This window comes from Prionailurus viverrinus, chromosome A3, assembly GCF_022837055.1.
Source record: "Prionailurus viverrinus isolate Anna chromosome A3, UM_Priviv_1.0, whole genome shotgun sequence".
Lineage (NCBI taxonomy): Eukaryota > Metazoa > Chordata > Mammalia > Carnivora > Felidae > Prionailurus > Prionailurus viverrinus.
In genome coordinates this window covers 62,366,077-62,383,087 of record NC_062563.1, presented here as the reverse complement: position 1 = coordinate 62,383,087, position 17,011 = coordinate 62,366,077, and the positions used below count along the sequence as shown (strand labels likewise).

General features: G+C 38.5%; 1 protein-coding gene across 1 annotated transcript in view; it reads right to left on the bottom strand.

Annotated features, from left to right (window-relative positions):
- TMEM131 (transmembrane protein 131) overlaps positions 1–17,011 on the bottom strand; it is a 238,990-nt gene that overhangs the window by 78,010 nt on the left and 143,969 nt on the right. The window contains exons 6-7 of the mRNA XM_047851472.1: positions 7,357–7,473; positions 4,968–5,090 (exon numbers count right to left, since the gene is read on the bottom strand). Of these exons, the coding sequence (XP_047707428.1) occupies positions 4,968–5,090; positions 7,357–7,473 (240 nt within the window). The remainder of the gene's footprint in view (positions 1–4,967; positions 5,091–7,356; positions 7,474–17,011) is intronic.

Sequence of the window (17,011 nt, the reverse complement as noted above, 5' to 3'; positions counted from 1 at the left end):
AATGCTTCTTTATTCACACATTTATAACAAGCTTTAGCAGATCTAATAACCACTATAATTGTGAAATAGTGAAGAATATGTTATTCTGAGATATACGTAACATTTTTAAAGCACTATGACAATATCTGGTTTCTCTTGGTGGCAAAACCATAGGAACCATTAATAATACCTCTGTGGCTTGTATCTATACTCATGATTTTTAAAAACTATTTTGCTGAGGTATAACTGATATACAATAAACAACACATATTTCAACTGTACAACTTGATAAATTCTGACATACATATACAGGCGTGAAGCTACCACTGCAGTTAAGACATTAAATATACCCATTATCTCCAAATTTTCTTCATGCCCCTTGCAATCTACTTGTCTCTCTCTGTCCCCCTATATCCTTAGGCAACCAATGAGCTGAGCTCAGCCACTCTAGATTAATTTGTATTTTCTAGAGCTTTATATAAACAGAATCATACAGTATATACTCTTGTGTCAAGCTGCTTTAACTTGGTGTAATTATTTTGAGATTCATCATGTTGTTGTATGTATTAATAGTTCATTTCTTTTATTTTTATATATGTAATTTATTGTCAAATTGGTTTCCGTACAACACCCAGTGCTCATCCCAACCGGTGCCCTCCAATGCCCATCAACCCACTTTCCCCTCTCCCCCACCCTCCATCAACCCTCAGTTTGTTCTCAGTATTTAAGAGTCTCTTATGGTTTGCTTCCTTCCCTCTCTGTAACTTTTTTTTTTCCCCCTTCCCCTCCCCACTAGTCTTCTGTTAAGTTTCTCAGGATCCACATATGAGTGAAAACATATGGTATTTGTATTTCTCTGACTGACTTATTTCACTTAGCATAACACTCTCCAGTTCCTAAATGTCCATCAACTGACGAATGGATAAAGAAGATGTGGTTTATATATACAATGGAATATTACTTGGCAATGAGAAAGAATGAAATCTGGCCATTTGTAGCAACGTGGATGGAACTGAAGAGTTCATTTCTTTTCAATTTTATGGCTATGCCACAATTATTGATCCATTCACCTACTGATGGACATGTGGGTTGTTTCCAGTTTTTGGTCATTATGGATAAAGGTGCTATGAACACTGCATTGTATAAGTCTTTGTGTGAACATCTGCTTTCTTTTCTCTTGGGTAAATACCTAGGGATAGAATGGGTCATATGGCAAGAGACTTTTCTTTTTTTTTTTTTTTTTTAATTTTTAAAAATGTTTATTTATGAGAGAGAGAGAGAGACACAGCATTAGCGGGCAAAGGGCAGAGAGAGATGGAGACACAGAATCCGAAGCAGGCTCTAGGCTCTGAGCTGTCAGCACTAGAGCCCAATGGAGGGCTCAAACTCACAAACAGTGAGATCATGACCTGAGGCAAGTTGGATGCTTAACCAACTGAGCCACCCAGGTCCTCCGTTGGAGACTTTCCTTTCAAGGCAGGTAACCCTATCTCTTAAAAAGAAATAATATATTTAATTAAATTCAAATGTGGAGTGAAGTAAAAGAATGGGTGGAAAACCTTCACTTGTTTTATCACATAAGTCCTTCACGAATATATAAGAAAGGACAATGCAGGAAAAACAGCAATGCTTTAGTATGAACTTAAAGGTTTTGCGTGTTATGTTGTTAGAGTAATGCATTTAGCAAAAACTAACAAGCTAAGATTTTCTAAGTATTCTTACCTGCCTTTTGATTTAGTACAGTGTTCCCCTATGGTCCCAGTTGTATTGACAGTAATACCATCTTTTTTTTTTTTTTTTAATGTTTATTTATTTTTGAGAGAGAGTGAAAGCATGTGAGCAGGGAAGGGGCAGAGAGAGGGAGACAAAGATCCAAAGCAGGCTCTGTGCTAGCAGTGGAGAACCTGATGCGGGGCTTGAACTCATGAACTGTGAGATCATGACCTGAGCCAAAGTTGGACGCTTAACTGACAGAGACACTCAGGTACCCCAATAGTAATACCATCTTAACTGATGGAGTAACTGTAGAATCTTTTCTGAAAAAACCAGAAGACATCACATATTATTCATTTCAACTTCCAAGGTATTAAGGAAACAAGCCTAACAATGTGTGGAAACAGAAGATTAAAGGGTAGACTACTGATTATTGGGAAAGGAATAAAGAAATGGGTACAGAAAAAGACTACATTATAAAATTCAAAGGAAAGATCACATTAAAATTAGGAATGTGACATATCACTGATTTTAAGTCCAGTGCTATTTATTCTAATTTAATAAAGTGTAGAAAAAAAACGAAGGCAAAATATAAAGAATATAGTTCGTGTAAAAAATTTTTTTTGCAAAGAGTGTTTATTTTTGTGTGTCCACATATATGTGTACAAGTGCCCTGAATGAGGTCTGATCTGGTGCACCAAGATCATATAAGTAGCATCTATGAGGAGGGGCTGGGACTGGAGCTGAGCTAACACAACAGTTACCAGATACCTGGAGTTATTTACATTTAAAATTACAGAAATAAAAGAAAATAAATGTTAAGTTTCTAAAAATTTTTTTTTTCAACGTTTTTATTTATTTTTGGGACAGAGAGAGACAGAGCATGAACGGGGGAGGGGCAGACAGAGAGGGAGACACAGAATCGGAAACAGGCTCCAGGCTCTGAGCCATCAGCCCAGAGCCCGACGCGGGGCTCGAACTCACGGACCGCGAGATCGTGACCCGGCTGAAGTCGGACGCTTAACCGACTGCGCCACCCAGGCGCCCCAAATGTTCAGTTTCTTAGCCACCCCTAGCCACAAATTCAACTGCTCATTAGCCACGTGTGGCTAGTGGCTGCTGGACAGAGCAGATACAGACACACCATCGAAGAAAGTTCTAGTGGAGAGCACTGGATTAAAAAAGTAGAAGTTCAAGGGGAGTTTTGCTTTACATGTTTGAGTTGTTAACTTTTTTTTTTTTTCAGTGAGAACATACTAATGGGGCTGTGTTTTATATAAAATAAACAAATCACATACAATTTCCTGTTTACAGTATTTTCTTAAATTTAAGGATAAGACTAATGGCACAGTATAACCTATTGTAGAACCATCAGGTTAAGAGTGCCTTTCAGATAAATCACCTATACTTGTGAGGCACTGAGGTGGCTCAGCTGGTTAAGCAACCAACTTTAGCTCAGGTTCATGATATCCGAATTCCTAAGTTCAAGCCCCACATCGGGCTCTGTGCTGACAGTGTGGAGCCTACTTCAGATCCTTTGTTTCCCTCTCTCTCTGCCCCTTCCCTGCCTGTGTGCTCTCTCTCTCTCTCCTCTCAAAAATAAATAAACATTAAAAAAAATAATCTATACTTTTTCTAAGAGGACAGCTTTGGTTTTTCCATTTGCTCTCCTGCATGCTGGTGAAAAGTCCAGTGTGGTATACATTCTTGAATTAAAATACTATAACTAGAAAAAGCCTAGATGAACATCAACAACAACAAAAATAAGCTGACCAAAAACTGTCAAGGAAAGAAAGCAGCAGGAATTTATTTATGAGGTTTCTATATAATTTCTGATAAAAGTTTGCCAAAACAGAGAAAATACATTATTATCTAAATTTAGCAAAAGGATATAAATGATCGAGTGATGAAGAGGAAATACAAATACTTTTCACTTGTAAAAACAGGACACAAGAGACTTTTCTTCTCTTGTAATGAAAATATCTAGCTAAAAATAATTCAAATTTGGGTAGAGTATTTTTATTAGTAGTTATGCTCACCTAATTGTTAGCCAAACGTTGGGAAGAAACCTCTTTTTTGCTACCTTAGCATATAATTTCACAATTCAGGCTCTAAAAATCTCATTTTTTTCTCTTCTACATTTTCTTTTTCATTGTTCATGAACATTTCTACCGGGGGTTCTGGGATGACAATAATCAGTTTGGTTGTCAAAGCTCTGTAGCTTACTACAATATGTAGTATTTTCCCTCCTCCTGTTATGTTCAAGCTACTGTTAAGGCCTGCAGTACTGGTCCTAAAGAACTTTGGGGAGGCTGGGTGTGGATATTATAAACTATTCCAGAAAGCATCCACATTTCCTTTCAACCAGACAATGCAACTAGAACCTACAGTGGCAGCAAATGTCACATAGTTGGAAGTCTCTCGGGATGTATGGTGGGGATTTTAGGAAACACATAAAGGAGTGACACTTGCCACTCTGACTATAAAAGAGACCAGGAACTAGTGAGGAGAGATGTCAAATTTGAAAACAATCAGTACCTAACAGATTGAGTAAAATTAGGAGTTGGATTATCTCATCTCATCTCATCTCATCTCATCTCATCTCATCTCATCTCATCTCATCTCATCTCATCTCATCTTATCTTTAGAGAGAGCAGGGGAGGGGTGCAAAGAAAGAGAAAGAGAGAGACAGAGAGGGAGAGAATCTTAAGCAGACTCCATGCTCAGCGTGGAGCCCAATACTAGGCTCAATCCCATGACCTTGGGTTTGTTGCCTGGGTGGAAATTGAGAGTAGGATGCTCAGCTGACTGAGCCACCCAGGCATCCCAGGAGTTGGACTTTTTAAACAAAAAATAAGTTTGCTTTTAATCGTGATTCTATATTTACCCTTCCTCAGACTTTAACTTCCAGGCTGCCATCACCCAAAACTTATTACCAAAAATAAGTATGAACTGTTTTAAAAATTTACGTTACATCAGAAAAGCAATGGCCTTGTGTACTTGAAAACTCTTAAGTTAAATGCAGACCTGCTAAACTGTAACACCAGAGAAACCACAGTTGTTTAAAAAGTGGTTCCAAAAAGTCAATACCTGGACTATTGTAATCGAAAATTCTGATCACAGCAAGTTGCATTAAAAGAATAACCACTCTTTGATATATCTATAAAATCCCATTATTTTAAATAGTTTTGCAAACTGTAACAAACTGAGATTTCATGGTAAGCATTAATTTCCACCAAAATGTAACTCATTCAATATCATCAACATAAACTCACCTGTAAAGGCTCACTGTGAGGATTGTGTATATTTATTATAGGTGAGAAACTGCTGTTCACAGGGACTCTGGCCCCAAGGAATGGCCTCAGTCGATATGGATTTGGAACTCCAACACCAAACACCTATTTTAAAGGAGAAAAAAATGCAATCTGGGTTAAACTCCAACACCAAATACCTATTTTAAAGGAGAAAAAAAATGCAATCTGGGTTGCTTTCATAACTAACATTTTTATAGTTATAACTGATTGATCTAGGGAAAACTGATGTGTCTTATTTAGATGGAAAAATCCTGACTACCTTTAAAAAGAATACACATGTGGTTTCTATCCTTGATTTGGCTATATATTTGATTTACTACACATATGTGTATTTGGAATTATTTCTATAATATATTGGAAATTAAAATGATAGCAGTCCTTCATGAGCTCACAGAATAGACAAAAGTAGGCAACAGGGAATCAAAAGATTTCCTTATTCCAACCATGAGAAGAAGATGGATCTAGGGCTCAAACAATTTCTCAAATCCAGCTCCAGGTCATTCCCACATGAGAAAGCAAGGTCCTGGGTTGACTAAACAGAGTGAGCCCATCAGTCAAATGACAAATATTTCTTAAGTGCCTATGATTTGCTAGGCACAAATATATACAGTGTGAATGATTCAATAGTAAACAAGATAGATAATGTGCCTGCCCTCATGCAACTTACATTCCAGTATGAGGGGCACACTAAAAAACAATAAAAAAGTTTTTAAAAAATGGTAATGTGATATAGAATAACTGGCTGGGGTGAGGCTGGGATATTCTTTTAGGGAGCATGGTCAAGGTCATCTTCTCTGGAGAAGTGATTATGAGCTGATGCAAGATGAGAACAAACCAGCACTGAGAGTGTATTTGGGTGAGGGGAAGTATACAAAGGAAACAAGGCAGGAAAGGGGTTAACTTGAAGATCAGGAATAAGATGACAAGCATGGTCAAATGGGATGGAATAGAAGGAACATATGGGAGTCAGAACCTCAGAGCCTTGTTGGCCTTGGTCGCAAATTTACATTTTGCTCTGAAAGCAATAGGACGACATAAAGATTTCCATGGGGAAGTTGACTAGATGTGATTTATGTTCACAGAAGATCATTCCGACTACAGTGAATAACAGACTATGGTAAGGAGAGTGGAGGAGTGGAAGGCCTGTTGGAGGCTACGGTGTAACCCAGGGAGAGGTAATGGTGGCTTAGAAGAGAGCAGTGGCAGTGTGGAGGAGAGAGTTAGACTCAAGATATATTTAGGAGGCAGACTTTGTGAAAGACTAGATGTGGAGAGGTGAAGAAAAGCAGCTGGCCACTGAGGCTCTGCTTGAGAACAAATCGATTACAACCCTCAAGTAGTACAGCTTGGCCATATCCACCTAAGTCGGTTAGGCTGCCCCTAGAGGGCAATGGTAGTAATATTCTTATGACAGTCTTCATTTACTCAACAGGTGTATGTTAAATGAGCATCATCTATATAGCACTTCTAAGTTATTCATCTACACAGGTTGCCTACTAAACAACTGTTAAAGACATATTCACTGTATATAAATACAAGTGCCTAACTAATTGGTTTACTGACACGAATTCTCAAGATATGTGGTATGTTCTGGGTCCTAGAAAAGAAATGTCCAAAAACAAAATCATAAAAACTGTAAAGTAAGACATTATCTAAGTAAGGAGTTAAAACACTGTGTTCTATGCGCAGTATAACACAGTGGTTAATAGGATGGTCTTTGTAGTTATAAAGGCATGGGTTTGAATCCCTGCTTAATAATCTATTAGTAGCATAATTTGAACAAACTACTTAACCTTTCTAAGCTTCACCTTCCTTATCTAAACGAGTGAGAATAACAGTATCTATAACGCATGCAGAAATGTTTGTAAAGTATGTAGTATAGTGCCACAGAAGCAATTCTTCTTAACAATCTTGATAACCTTGATTATAAAAATCTTGACTCATAAGACATTAACAATCTCTAATAACCTAAACATTACACAGAGAAAATAAGAACAAATTTTAAGCAATCTATTCACTAAAGAAAAGGGAGCATGCACGTTTTAATTTTGAAACTATTATCAAGTACGCTTCATAAATGTGCAAAATAAAAATTAAAAAAATTATTATAAAATATTTTTTACAATTCTTTTGCCAACAATCTTACATTAAAACTTTAGCTATAGCTTTAAAAGATCATTTGTTCAGTCTGATTTATAGGGGCTAGTCACAGACATAGCAGTGAATAAAAATGCTCTCAGTCTAAACTCTCACATTTCCTATTATCCCTGAGTTTTTTAAAGAGAGTCATAGGATAGGTTGGAGATAAGAACGATATTTTATAAAATAAAGATTTAGTCCTGGTTCTTACCTGATAAGTAAATACCCCATGATTGGACGTGTTAATAAATAAAGTATTTTCTACATTTCCCACTACTCTTGCAAGAAAAACTACATCAAATGACGTATTTCCTCCTGGAAGTATTTTCTGAAAAAGAAGAGCAACAAATAAAGTTAAATGAGTAACTAAAAAATCCGATTATGCTGACCGCAATTAAATAGCTGAAGTTTGTAAAGCAATCATCTCACAATCATTTTCATGAACTAGCTTCTCCCACTGAAGGTTTAAGCTTTAAATTAGCCAAATTATTCTGCAATGAAAAATAATAAAAACGATGTCTTCATACTGATGTCTACAGTCACACAGCTTTATCAATTACCAATTAGATGCTGTTCATTCAACAATCATTAGGCTGGAATGAAGTACCTAATTACAGACTGTTCCATCATCACATAATTCAGTAGGAGTTGAGCTGAGGCTGAGCTTCTTATATAGATGTACTACTCTACAACTAAACAACAACTTGTACTATTCCAAAGAAGAAATAAGCCCACGCCTTAACCCCTTGACCTCTGTCAGCCATTCACACATGGCGCTATATGTGCCAGCAACTTAAATTAGGAAAGAAGGCAGGAGTGACAATACGCACAGAAACTCACTCCTGTTTTCTTGTACAGGTTGAGAATGTCATTGTAGTTAGTGAAATAAAACTTTATTACAACAAAACAATAGGGCTACTCCATAGAGTTCAAGGGACTGTGACTGTAGTTCTGTCTGTGATGAAGCCTTATGATGCATTTTAATGTGTAAAGTCATCAACCTTTCTCATTTGCCTCTATGGCTTGAACTCTAAAACGCTCCCCAAATTGTAGCTTAAAATACCTGGCATTGAGACTTCTGGCTTCACCTCAGGAAGCAGAAAGCTGGAAAGAGCATTTCCTGTGCATTATCAACAACCAAAAGGATAATCTACAAAAATGTAACTTTTCTTGACCCTATCACAGAGTTTGCATATCAGGTAGCTCAAAATTTAAGGAAAGACAAGCACCTCCAAGGAGAGATGGAATGTGAGTAATGGCTCACCCATGGCAGAAAATGGGAAGATGAGGCTACCATATGAGGGTAAAATGAATTCAGCTAAAATTTTCATACACCGCTAAAAGCTGACAGTGGGCTAAAATCAGAGTATATAACCCCTGGAAGCTGTAGACACTAGGTGGAGGTTACATCTGAGCCAAAGTCAGTAAGAGAAGGATACCTGGTAAATCTCTAAGTAGCTTGAAATTAACAAACTTCTAAATAACCCATTGGTCCAAGGGGTAGTCACCGGGAAATTAAAATACTTTGAATCAACTAGAAATTAAAACACGACATATCAAAATTTGCTGGCTGCAGATAAAGCATACTTATTTTGGGAAATGCTTCAAGTCAATAATCTATGTTTCCACCTTGAGAAACTAAAAAAAGAGTAAATTAAACCCAAAATTTCAGAGATCTAAAAATGTTGAAAAAATTGTTTACAATCAATGAGTATGGTATTCCTACTGACAAGTTTTTTTTTTCAATATATGAAGTTTATTGTCAAATTGGTTTCCATAACACCCAGTGCTCATCCCAAAAGGTGCCCTCCTCCATACCCATCACCCACCCACCCCTCCCTCCCACCCCCCATCAACCCTCAGTTTGTTCTCAGTTTTTAAGAGTCTCTTATGCTTTGGCTCTCTCCCACTCTAACCTCTTTTTTTTTTTCCTTCCCCTTCCCCATGGGTTTCTGTTAAGTTTCTCAGGATCCACATAAGAGTGAAACCATATGGTATCTGTCTTTCTCTGTATGGCTTATTTCACTTAGCATAACACTCTCCAGTTCCATCCATGTTGCTACAAAAGACCAGATTTCATTCTTTCTCATTGCCACGTACTATTCCATTGTGTATATAAACCACAATTTCTTTATCCATTCATCAGTTGATGGACATTTAGGCTCTTTCCATAGTTTGGCTATTGTTGAGAGTACTGCTATAAACATTGGGGTACAAGTGCCCCTATGCATCAGTACTCCTGTATCCCTTGGGTAAATTCCTAGCAGTGCTATTGCTGGGTCATAGGGTAGGTCTATTTTTAATTTTTTGAGGAACCTCCACACTGTTTTCCAGAGTGGCTGCACCAGTTTGCATTCCCACCAACAGTGCAAGAGGGTTCCTGTTTCTCCACATCCTCTCCAGCATCTATAGTCTCCTGATTTGTTCATTTTGGCCACTCTGGCGTGAGGTGATATCTGAGTGTGGTTTTGATTTGTATTTCCCTGATGAGGAGTGACATTGAGCATCTTTTCATGTGCCTGTTGGCCATCTGGATGTCTTCTCTAGAGAAGTGTCTATTCATGTTTTCTTCCCATTTCTTCACTGGGTTATTTGTTTTTCGGGTGTGGAGTTTGGTGAGCTCTTTATAGATTTTGGATACTAGCCCTTTGTCCGATATGTCATTTGCGAATATCTTTTCCCATTCCATTGGTTGCCTTTTAGTCTTGTTGGTTGTTTCCTTTGCTGTGCAGAAGCTTTTTATCTTCATGCGGTCCCAGTAGTTCATTTTTGCTTTTAATTCCCTTGCCTTTGGGGATGTGTCAAGTAAGAAATTGCTATGGTTGAGGTCAGAGAGGTCTTTTCCTGCTTTCTCCTCTAGGGTTTTGATGGTTTCCTGTCTCACATTCAGGTCCTTTATCCATTTTGAGTTTATTTTTGTGAATGGTGTGAGAAAGTGGTCTAGTTTCAATCTTCTGCATGTTGCTGTCTATTGACAACAGTTCTAATGTCAATGAAGATACTCACAAGGCCTGTGGTTCACTACAGGGAAATTTATCCAGCCAGAGAAAAACTGGTTTCCTTTAAAATTTTTATGGGAATGTATGTAAATATTTAAATAATATCTTTCAAAAGCCCATGTAAGTTACAAAAGGTAAGGAAAATCATCATGAAATGCTTAATTCTTAGCATAACCTTTTGCTACTACCAGAACTGGACATCTAGTTTTGAGTAAGTACGTGACACATTGGAGATCTGAGTTTCTAATTCTGCCATTAACTGATTTTGAGGGGCACCTGGGTGGCTCAGTTGGTTAAGCGTTCAACTTTGGCTCTGGTCATGATCTCGCAGTTTGTGGGTTTGGGTCCTGCGTCGGGCTCTGGGCTGACGGCCGGGAGCCTGTTTTGAATTCTGTGTCTCACTCTCTCTCTGCCCCTATCCCACTTGCACTGTCTCTTTCTCTCTCAAAACTAACATTAAAAACAAACAAAAAACAAAAAAACAAAAAAAGAAACTGATTTTGGCAAGTCATTGAACCTTTGTAGGTCTCAATTTCTCCTAATTTCAAAATAAGCCAGTTTTATTAGATGATATCTGAGATCCTAATTATTAAAGAAACCATAAATATGGCCAGTCTCACTGCTTAATTCCTATGGAAGATGGAGAATTTGCTCCATGATGTCATTTCTATTCGGTGGGAAAGAAGGTGGGGTGGAACAGTGAAGAGTCTAGATATGAGTACAAGTTCTCTTTGACAGTTCTCAATACCTATCAAGACTTGAGTACATTATTATCTCAGTACTTTAAGAAGATGTTGAGATAGAACAAATATTTCCTTTCTTCTTTTTTTTAATAACAGGGAAAATCTAATTCCTAGTGACAATGATATAACAAAACAGAACAGCAAAGTCAGACTCAGGAACGTAATCTTCCCATAAGAATTAATCAGATTTGCTACAAATCATCCTTTTGTCCTCCTTCCCACACACTTTCTAAATTAGATGAATTTGGTATGATAAAAAATTAGAAAACAGTATAAAAAGTAACGAAGAACAAACAAGGTGTGCTAGCTTTAACCGAACATTATCTGCAGCTAAGTATCTCTCACCTTTGTACCACAGCTCAGTCCCTGGCTGGCTCCCTTGGTGAGCTCATCCAGGTCCATGACTTTGTATCTTCACCAGTGACTCTTAAACTTCCATTTCAAGTTCGGTCCTTTCTCTTATTATCCAAACTCAGACACCAACTGTCACTTGGCACTTGGACCTGGATGTCTAAGGACACCTCAAATCTAACACATCCAAAACTGAACTACTGATTGTACACCCGAAACCTGCTCTATCCTCAGCCTTCTCCATCTCGGTTGATGGCAATTCTGTCCTTTTGTAGCTTGGGGAAAAAAACAGAGAGTCAATCTTGACTTTTCTCTTTCTCTTAGTCCCACATCAGGAGAGCTTATTGGCTGTATCTTCAAAATATATCCCAAATCCAACAGCTTTCTTCAGTTCTTCACTCTTGTCAGAGTAATTATCTTCTTACCATGGGGTACTGCAGCAGCTAATGTAACTGGTGTCCCTGATTCTCCCTTTGCTCTTCATTGTTTGTTTTTTGTTTTTTTACTTATTGAGAGAGAGAGCGAGTGCATGAGCGGGGGAGAGGCAGAGGGAGGGAATCCCAAGCAGGCTCTGAACTGCCAGCATGGAGCCTGATGTGGGGCTTAAACTCACAAACCCTGGTATCATGACCTGAGCTGAAATAAAGAGTTGGATGCTTAACCGACGGAGCCACCCAGGTACCCTATGATCTCTTTTTGGTAAGTAGTGATACTTACAAAACGTAAGCTATCATTTCATTTTTCTGCTCAAATCCGTGAAGGCTTCCAAGTTCAATCAGGGTAAGAGCCAAAGTCCTCATATCATAGCTTGTACAGCCCTTCACAATCTACCCTACCTATTCCCCTTCACTTCTCTCATTCTTGATCACTCTGGCCTAGCTAACAACACTGTCCTCTTTGCATACAGGTGTGTTTTCACATAGGAGCCTTTATACTGCCTGTACCTTCTGTCTGGAATGTTCTTCCATATATTCCACTTCCTTCCATACAGTCCTCTCCCTTACCTCCTTCAAGTCTGTTCAAATGTCACCTTCTGAATGAGGCTTGCCCTGACTATCTTATTTAAAATTGGAAGAGTGATGGGGTGCCTGGGTGGCTCAGTCAGTTAAGTGTCCAACTCTTGGTTTCGGCTCAGGTCATGATCTCATGGTTCGTGGGTTCAAGCTCCGCATAAGGCTCTGTGCTCACAGTTGTGAAGCCTGCTTGGGATTCTGTCTCCCTCTCTCTTTGCCCCTCCCACTGGTCATCACTTTCTATTTCTCTCTCTCAAAGTAAATAAATAAACATTAAAAAAAATTGGAGGAGTGATGTCACCATCATGGCAGCAAAAGACATTGTGTCTTTCTGTCCCTTCCCCGCTTTTAATGTTTTATTATTTATTTTTGAGAGAGAGACAGAGTGTGAGTGGGGAAGGGGCAGAGAGAGGGGATACACAGAATCCAGAACAGCTCTAGGCTCTGAGCTGTCAGCACAGAGCCGATGCGGGGCTCGAACCCACAAGCTGTGAGATCATGACCTGAGCCAAGGTCAGAAGCTCAACTGACTGAGCCACCCGGGTGCCCCTTTTGGTCCCTGCATTTAAGCTATGGATTAGATATCCATCCACAAACGGAAGTGCCTTTGTGGAAAATGTGGGATTCAGCACCATATGCCAGGGGACCTGGGAGTTGTCTCAACCACCTGTATATCTGGTAGTAGATGGACAAACTTTAGTATGGGCTACAGAACCAGTACATTTGTCCCAACCACTCTTGCCATGTGGGGAAAAAAATCTGTAGAGTACCGACCTAGGAAGATACCCATGGACAAGAGAGATATTGCAAAAGTCCAGTCTTTCCGGGGACATATTCCATTATGCCATTGAAACAAAAAACAAACAAACAAAAAAGTTTGGTCACAGTGGAAACCTTAAGAGGAATTTTCCCAGTGCCACTCCCTCTTCCGGAACTACCCTGCCAAGGCAACACTCCATGGGAATAAATTATCCAGCAGTGGTGACCTCACCCACAAGAGAAAAGGAGAGCAGTCAGTGAGTACCTGGCTATGTGAGTTGTGCAGGACATGGCACGGGAAACCCGTTTCTCTCTAGCGCACCCAGAGTACTGAGGCAGGACTTCCAAAACTGGAGGTGGGAGCAGAGCAGGAAAGGGACAGATAAGAATATCAAAGGGCATTAAAGGTACACAGTTCCTGCTGACTGTGCTCAGGACTTCAGCAGGAAGTCTGCCCATGAGCCTCTGGGAATACTTTACTTGAGGATCCCCATACCATAGGCACTCTAATGCCCTGAGTGCTAAACCCCCATCTCCCCTCACACTGCAGCTGGCTCCTGGTGCTCACTCCCAAGTGCAGTGGTGAGAGCAAGTTCAGTAAATGGACTGTTATCAGAAAAACAGTAGGACCTGTGGGTAAGGGAGAAACCACAAACTTGAGCACTATTTTCTGGAAAATCTAAAAGGTGGAGAAAACCCAAAAATAACAGCACTAACAAATATAACAGTTGGTGCTGTTATATTACCCCATCTGAAGACAACTAGTAAAGATTTAAAAATGTGTCTGTTACTTCAAATGCAAAAGTGGAAATGCAAAACTACAAGGAACATGAAAAATCAAAACAATGTGATCACAAATAGTAATTCTCCAACAACCAAAGGACAGAATTTTGCAAACTAGCTGATAAAAGATTCAAAGTAGTTCTTTTGAACAAATTCAATGATCTATAAGAAAATTCAGAAGGGCTGTTCAATGAAATTAGGAAATAACACACAAACAAAATGAAATATTTAACAAAGAAAAGAAATAATTTAGGAAAGAACCAAACTGAAATTCTGGAACTTAAGATTTCAATGGCTGAAATTAAATAATAATAACAATAAAAAGCAATAGACAGCATGTGTGGCAGAGTGAAGCAAACAGAAGATCAAATAAGTGATCTAGAAATTTTGAATTAACCCATTAGAGCAGAACAAAGGAAAAAGAGTCAAAAAGAGTGATGAAAGCCTATCAGGTCTATGGTTTTCCATCAAAGAACAAATATAATAATTAGAGTTTCAGAGAAGAGAGGGAGAAGAGGGCAGAAAGTTTATTCAAAGAAATAATAGGTGAGAACTTCCCAAACTTGGGGAGAAGCTTGGACATCTATATTCATAAAGCTAATAGATAACCCTATTAACTCAATGCAAAAGACCTTCTCCAACACATCGTATAATGAAAGTGTCAAAACTCAAAGATAAAAACAGAATCCTAAAAGTACCCAGGGAAAAAAAGATTGTAACCTACAAAAGAATTCCATGAGGCTATATTAGTGATTTCTCAGCAGAAACTGTATAGGCCAGGAGTGAGATGACATATTCGAAGTACTGAAAGAAAAAACTGCTAGCCAAGAATACTCTTATCTGGCAAAGTTATCCTTCAGATGCAAAGCAGAAATAAAGACTTTCCTGGACTAACAATTCACTGGAGAATTCTGAGGGAGTTCATTACCTCTAGACTTGCTTTGCAAGAAATGCTGAAAAGAATTCTAGCTGAAATGAAAAGACACTAATAATGACACAAAAACATATGAAAGTATACAACACACTGAGTAAAGGTAAATACACAGTTAGACATAGAAAATTCTAATTCTGTAATGGGATGGTCTGTTAACCACCTAACTGTAATACAAAGGTTAAAGAAGAAGAGTATGAAAAATAATTATAGCTACAATAATTTGTCAATGAATATGAAATATAAAAAGAGTTAAATAATGACATCAAGCATATAAAAAAAGGGGGGAAAATTAAAAAGGTAAAGCTTTTACATGCAACCAAAGTTAAGTTGCTATCAGCTTAAAATGGGCTGCTTTATCTGTAAGATGTTTTACGTAAGCTTCATGGTATCAAGAAGCAAGAACAGATTCACAAAAATTAAAGGGGAAACAGACTGATACCATGGAAAATCACGAGTCTTAAAGGTAGGCAGAAACAGAGGAAAAGAGAATCAGTGGAAATACAAAACACCCACAAAGCCATTAAGAAGATGGCATTAGTAAGTCTTTACATATCAAGAATAACTCTGAATGTTAACAAATTGAATTCACCAATCAAAAGGCACACAGGAACTAGATATAGAAATGAAAGGAATTAAAAGCAAAAATGAACTACTGGGACCTCATGAAGATAAAAAGCTTCTGTACAGCAAAGGAAACAATCAACAAAACTAAGAGGCAACCAACGGAATGGGAAAAGATATTTGCAAATGACATATCAGACAAAGGGCTAGTATCTGAAATCTATAAAGAGCTCACCAAACTCCACACCCGAAAAACAAATAACCCAGTGAAGAAATGGGCAGAAAACATGAATAAACACTTCTCTAAAGAAGACATCCAGATGGCCAACAGGCACATGAAAGGATGCTCAAAGTCGCTCCTCATCAGGGAAATACAAATCAAAACCGTACTCAGATACCACCTCACACCAGTCAGAGTGGCTAAAATGAACAAAACAGGAGACCATAGATGCTGGAGAGGATGTGGAGAAACAGGAACCCTCTTGCACTGTTGGTGGGAATGCAAACTGGTGCAGCCACTCTGGAAAACAGTGTGGAGGTTCCTCAAAAAATTAAAAATAGACCTACCCTATGACCCAGCAATAGCACTGCTAGGAATTTACCCAAGGGATACAGGAGTACTGAGGCATAGGGGCACTTGTACCCCAATGTTTATAGCAGCACTCTCAACAATAGCCAAGTTATGGAAAGAGCCTATATGTCCATCAACTGATGAATGGATAAAGAAATTGTGGTTTATATACACAATGGAATAGTACGTGGCAATGAGAAAGAATGAAATCTGGTCTTTTGTAGCAACATGGATGGAACTGGAGAGTGTTATGCTAAGTGAAATAAGCCATACAGAGAAGGACAGATACCATATGTTTTCACTCTTATGTGGATCCTGAGATACTTAACAGAAGACCATGGGGGAGGGGAAGGAAAAAAAATGGCTAGAGAGGGAGGAAGCCAAAACATAAGAGACTCCTAAAAACTGAGAACAAACTGAGGGTTTATGGGGAGTGGGAGGGAGGGGTGGGTGGGTGATGGCTATTGAGGAGGGCACCTTTTGGGATGAGCACTGGGTGTTGTATGGAAACCAATTTGACAATAAATTTCATAAAAAAAAAAAGAAAGAAATGAAATCCAACTCTATACTGCGTACAGAAGGCTCACTTCAGTTTTAAGAACACAAACTGGCTCAAAGTGAAGGGCTGGAAAAAGCCATTTAGTCCAAGTGGAAACCAAAAGAGTGCAGGGGTAGCTATGCTTTTACCAGACTAAACAGACTTTAAAAGCCAAAAATGGTCACAAGTGACAAAGAAGGTCATTAGATAATGATAAAGGGGCCAATGCTTCAAGAGGATATAACAACTATATATTCATATGTACCCAACATCTGAGCATCTAAATACATTAACAAATATTGACAGATTTGAAGGGAGAAAACAGACAACACAAAAATAAAGCAGAGGACCTCAATACCATACTTTCTTCAATGGATAGATCATCCAGACAGAACAACCACAAGGAAATGTTGGACTTCACCCATATATTAGACCAAATAGGCCTAACAGACATTTATAGAACATTCCATCTGATAGCAGCAAATACATGTTTTTCTCAAGTGCACATAAAACATTCTCCGATGCAGACCATATGAGAATACACAGAAAAAGTCTCATGGCAAATTTAAGAAGATGGAAATAATAACAAGTATATTTTCAGACCATAATGGTAT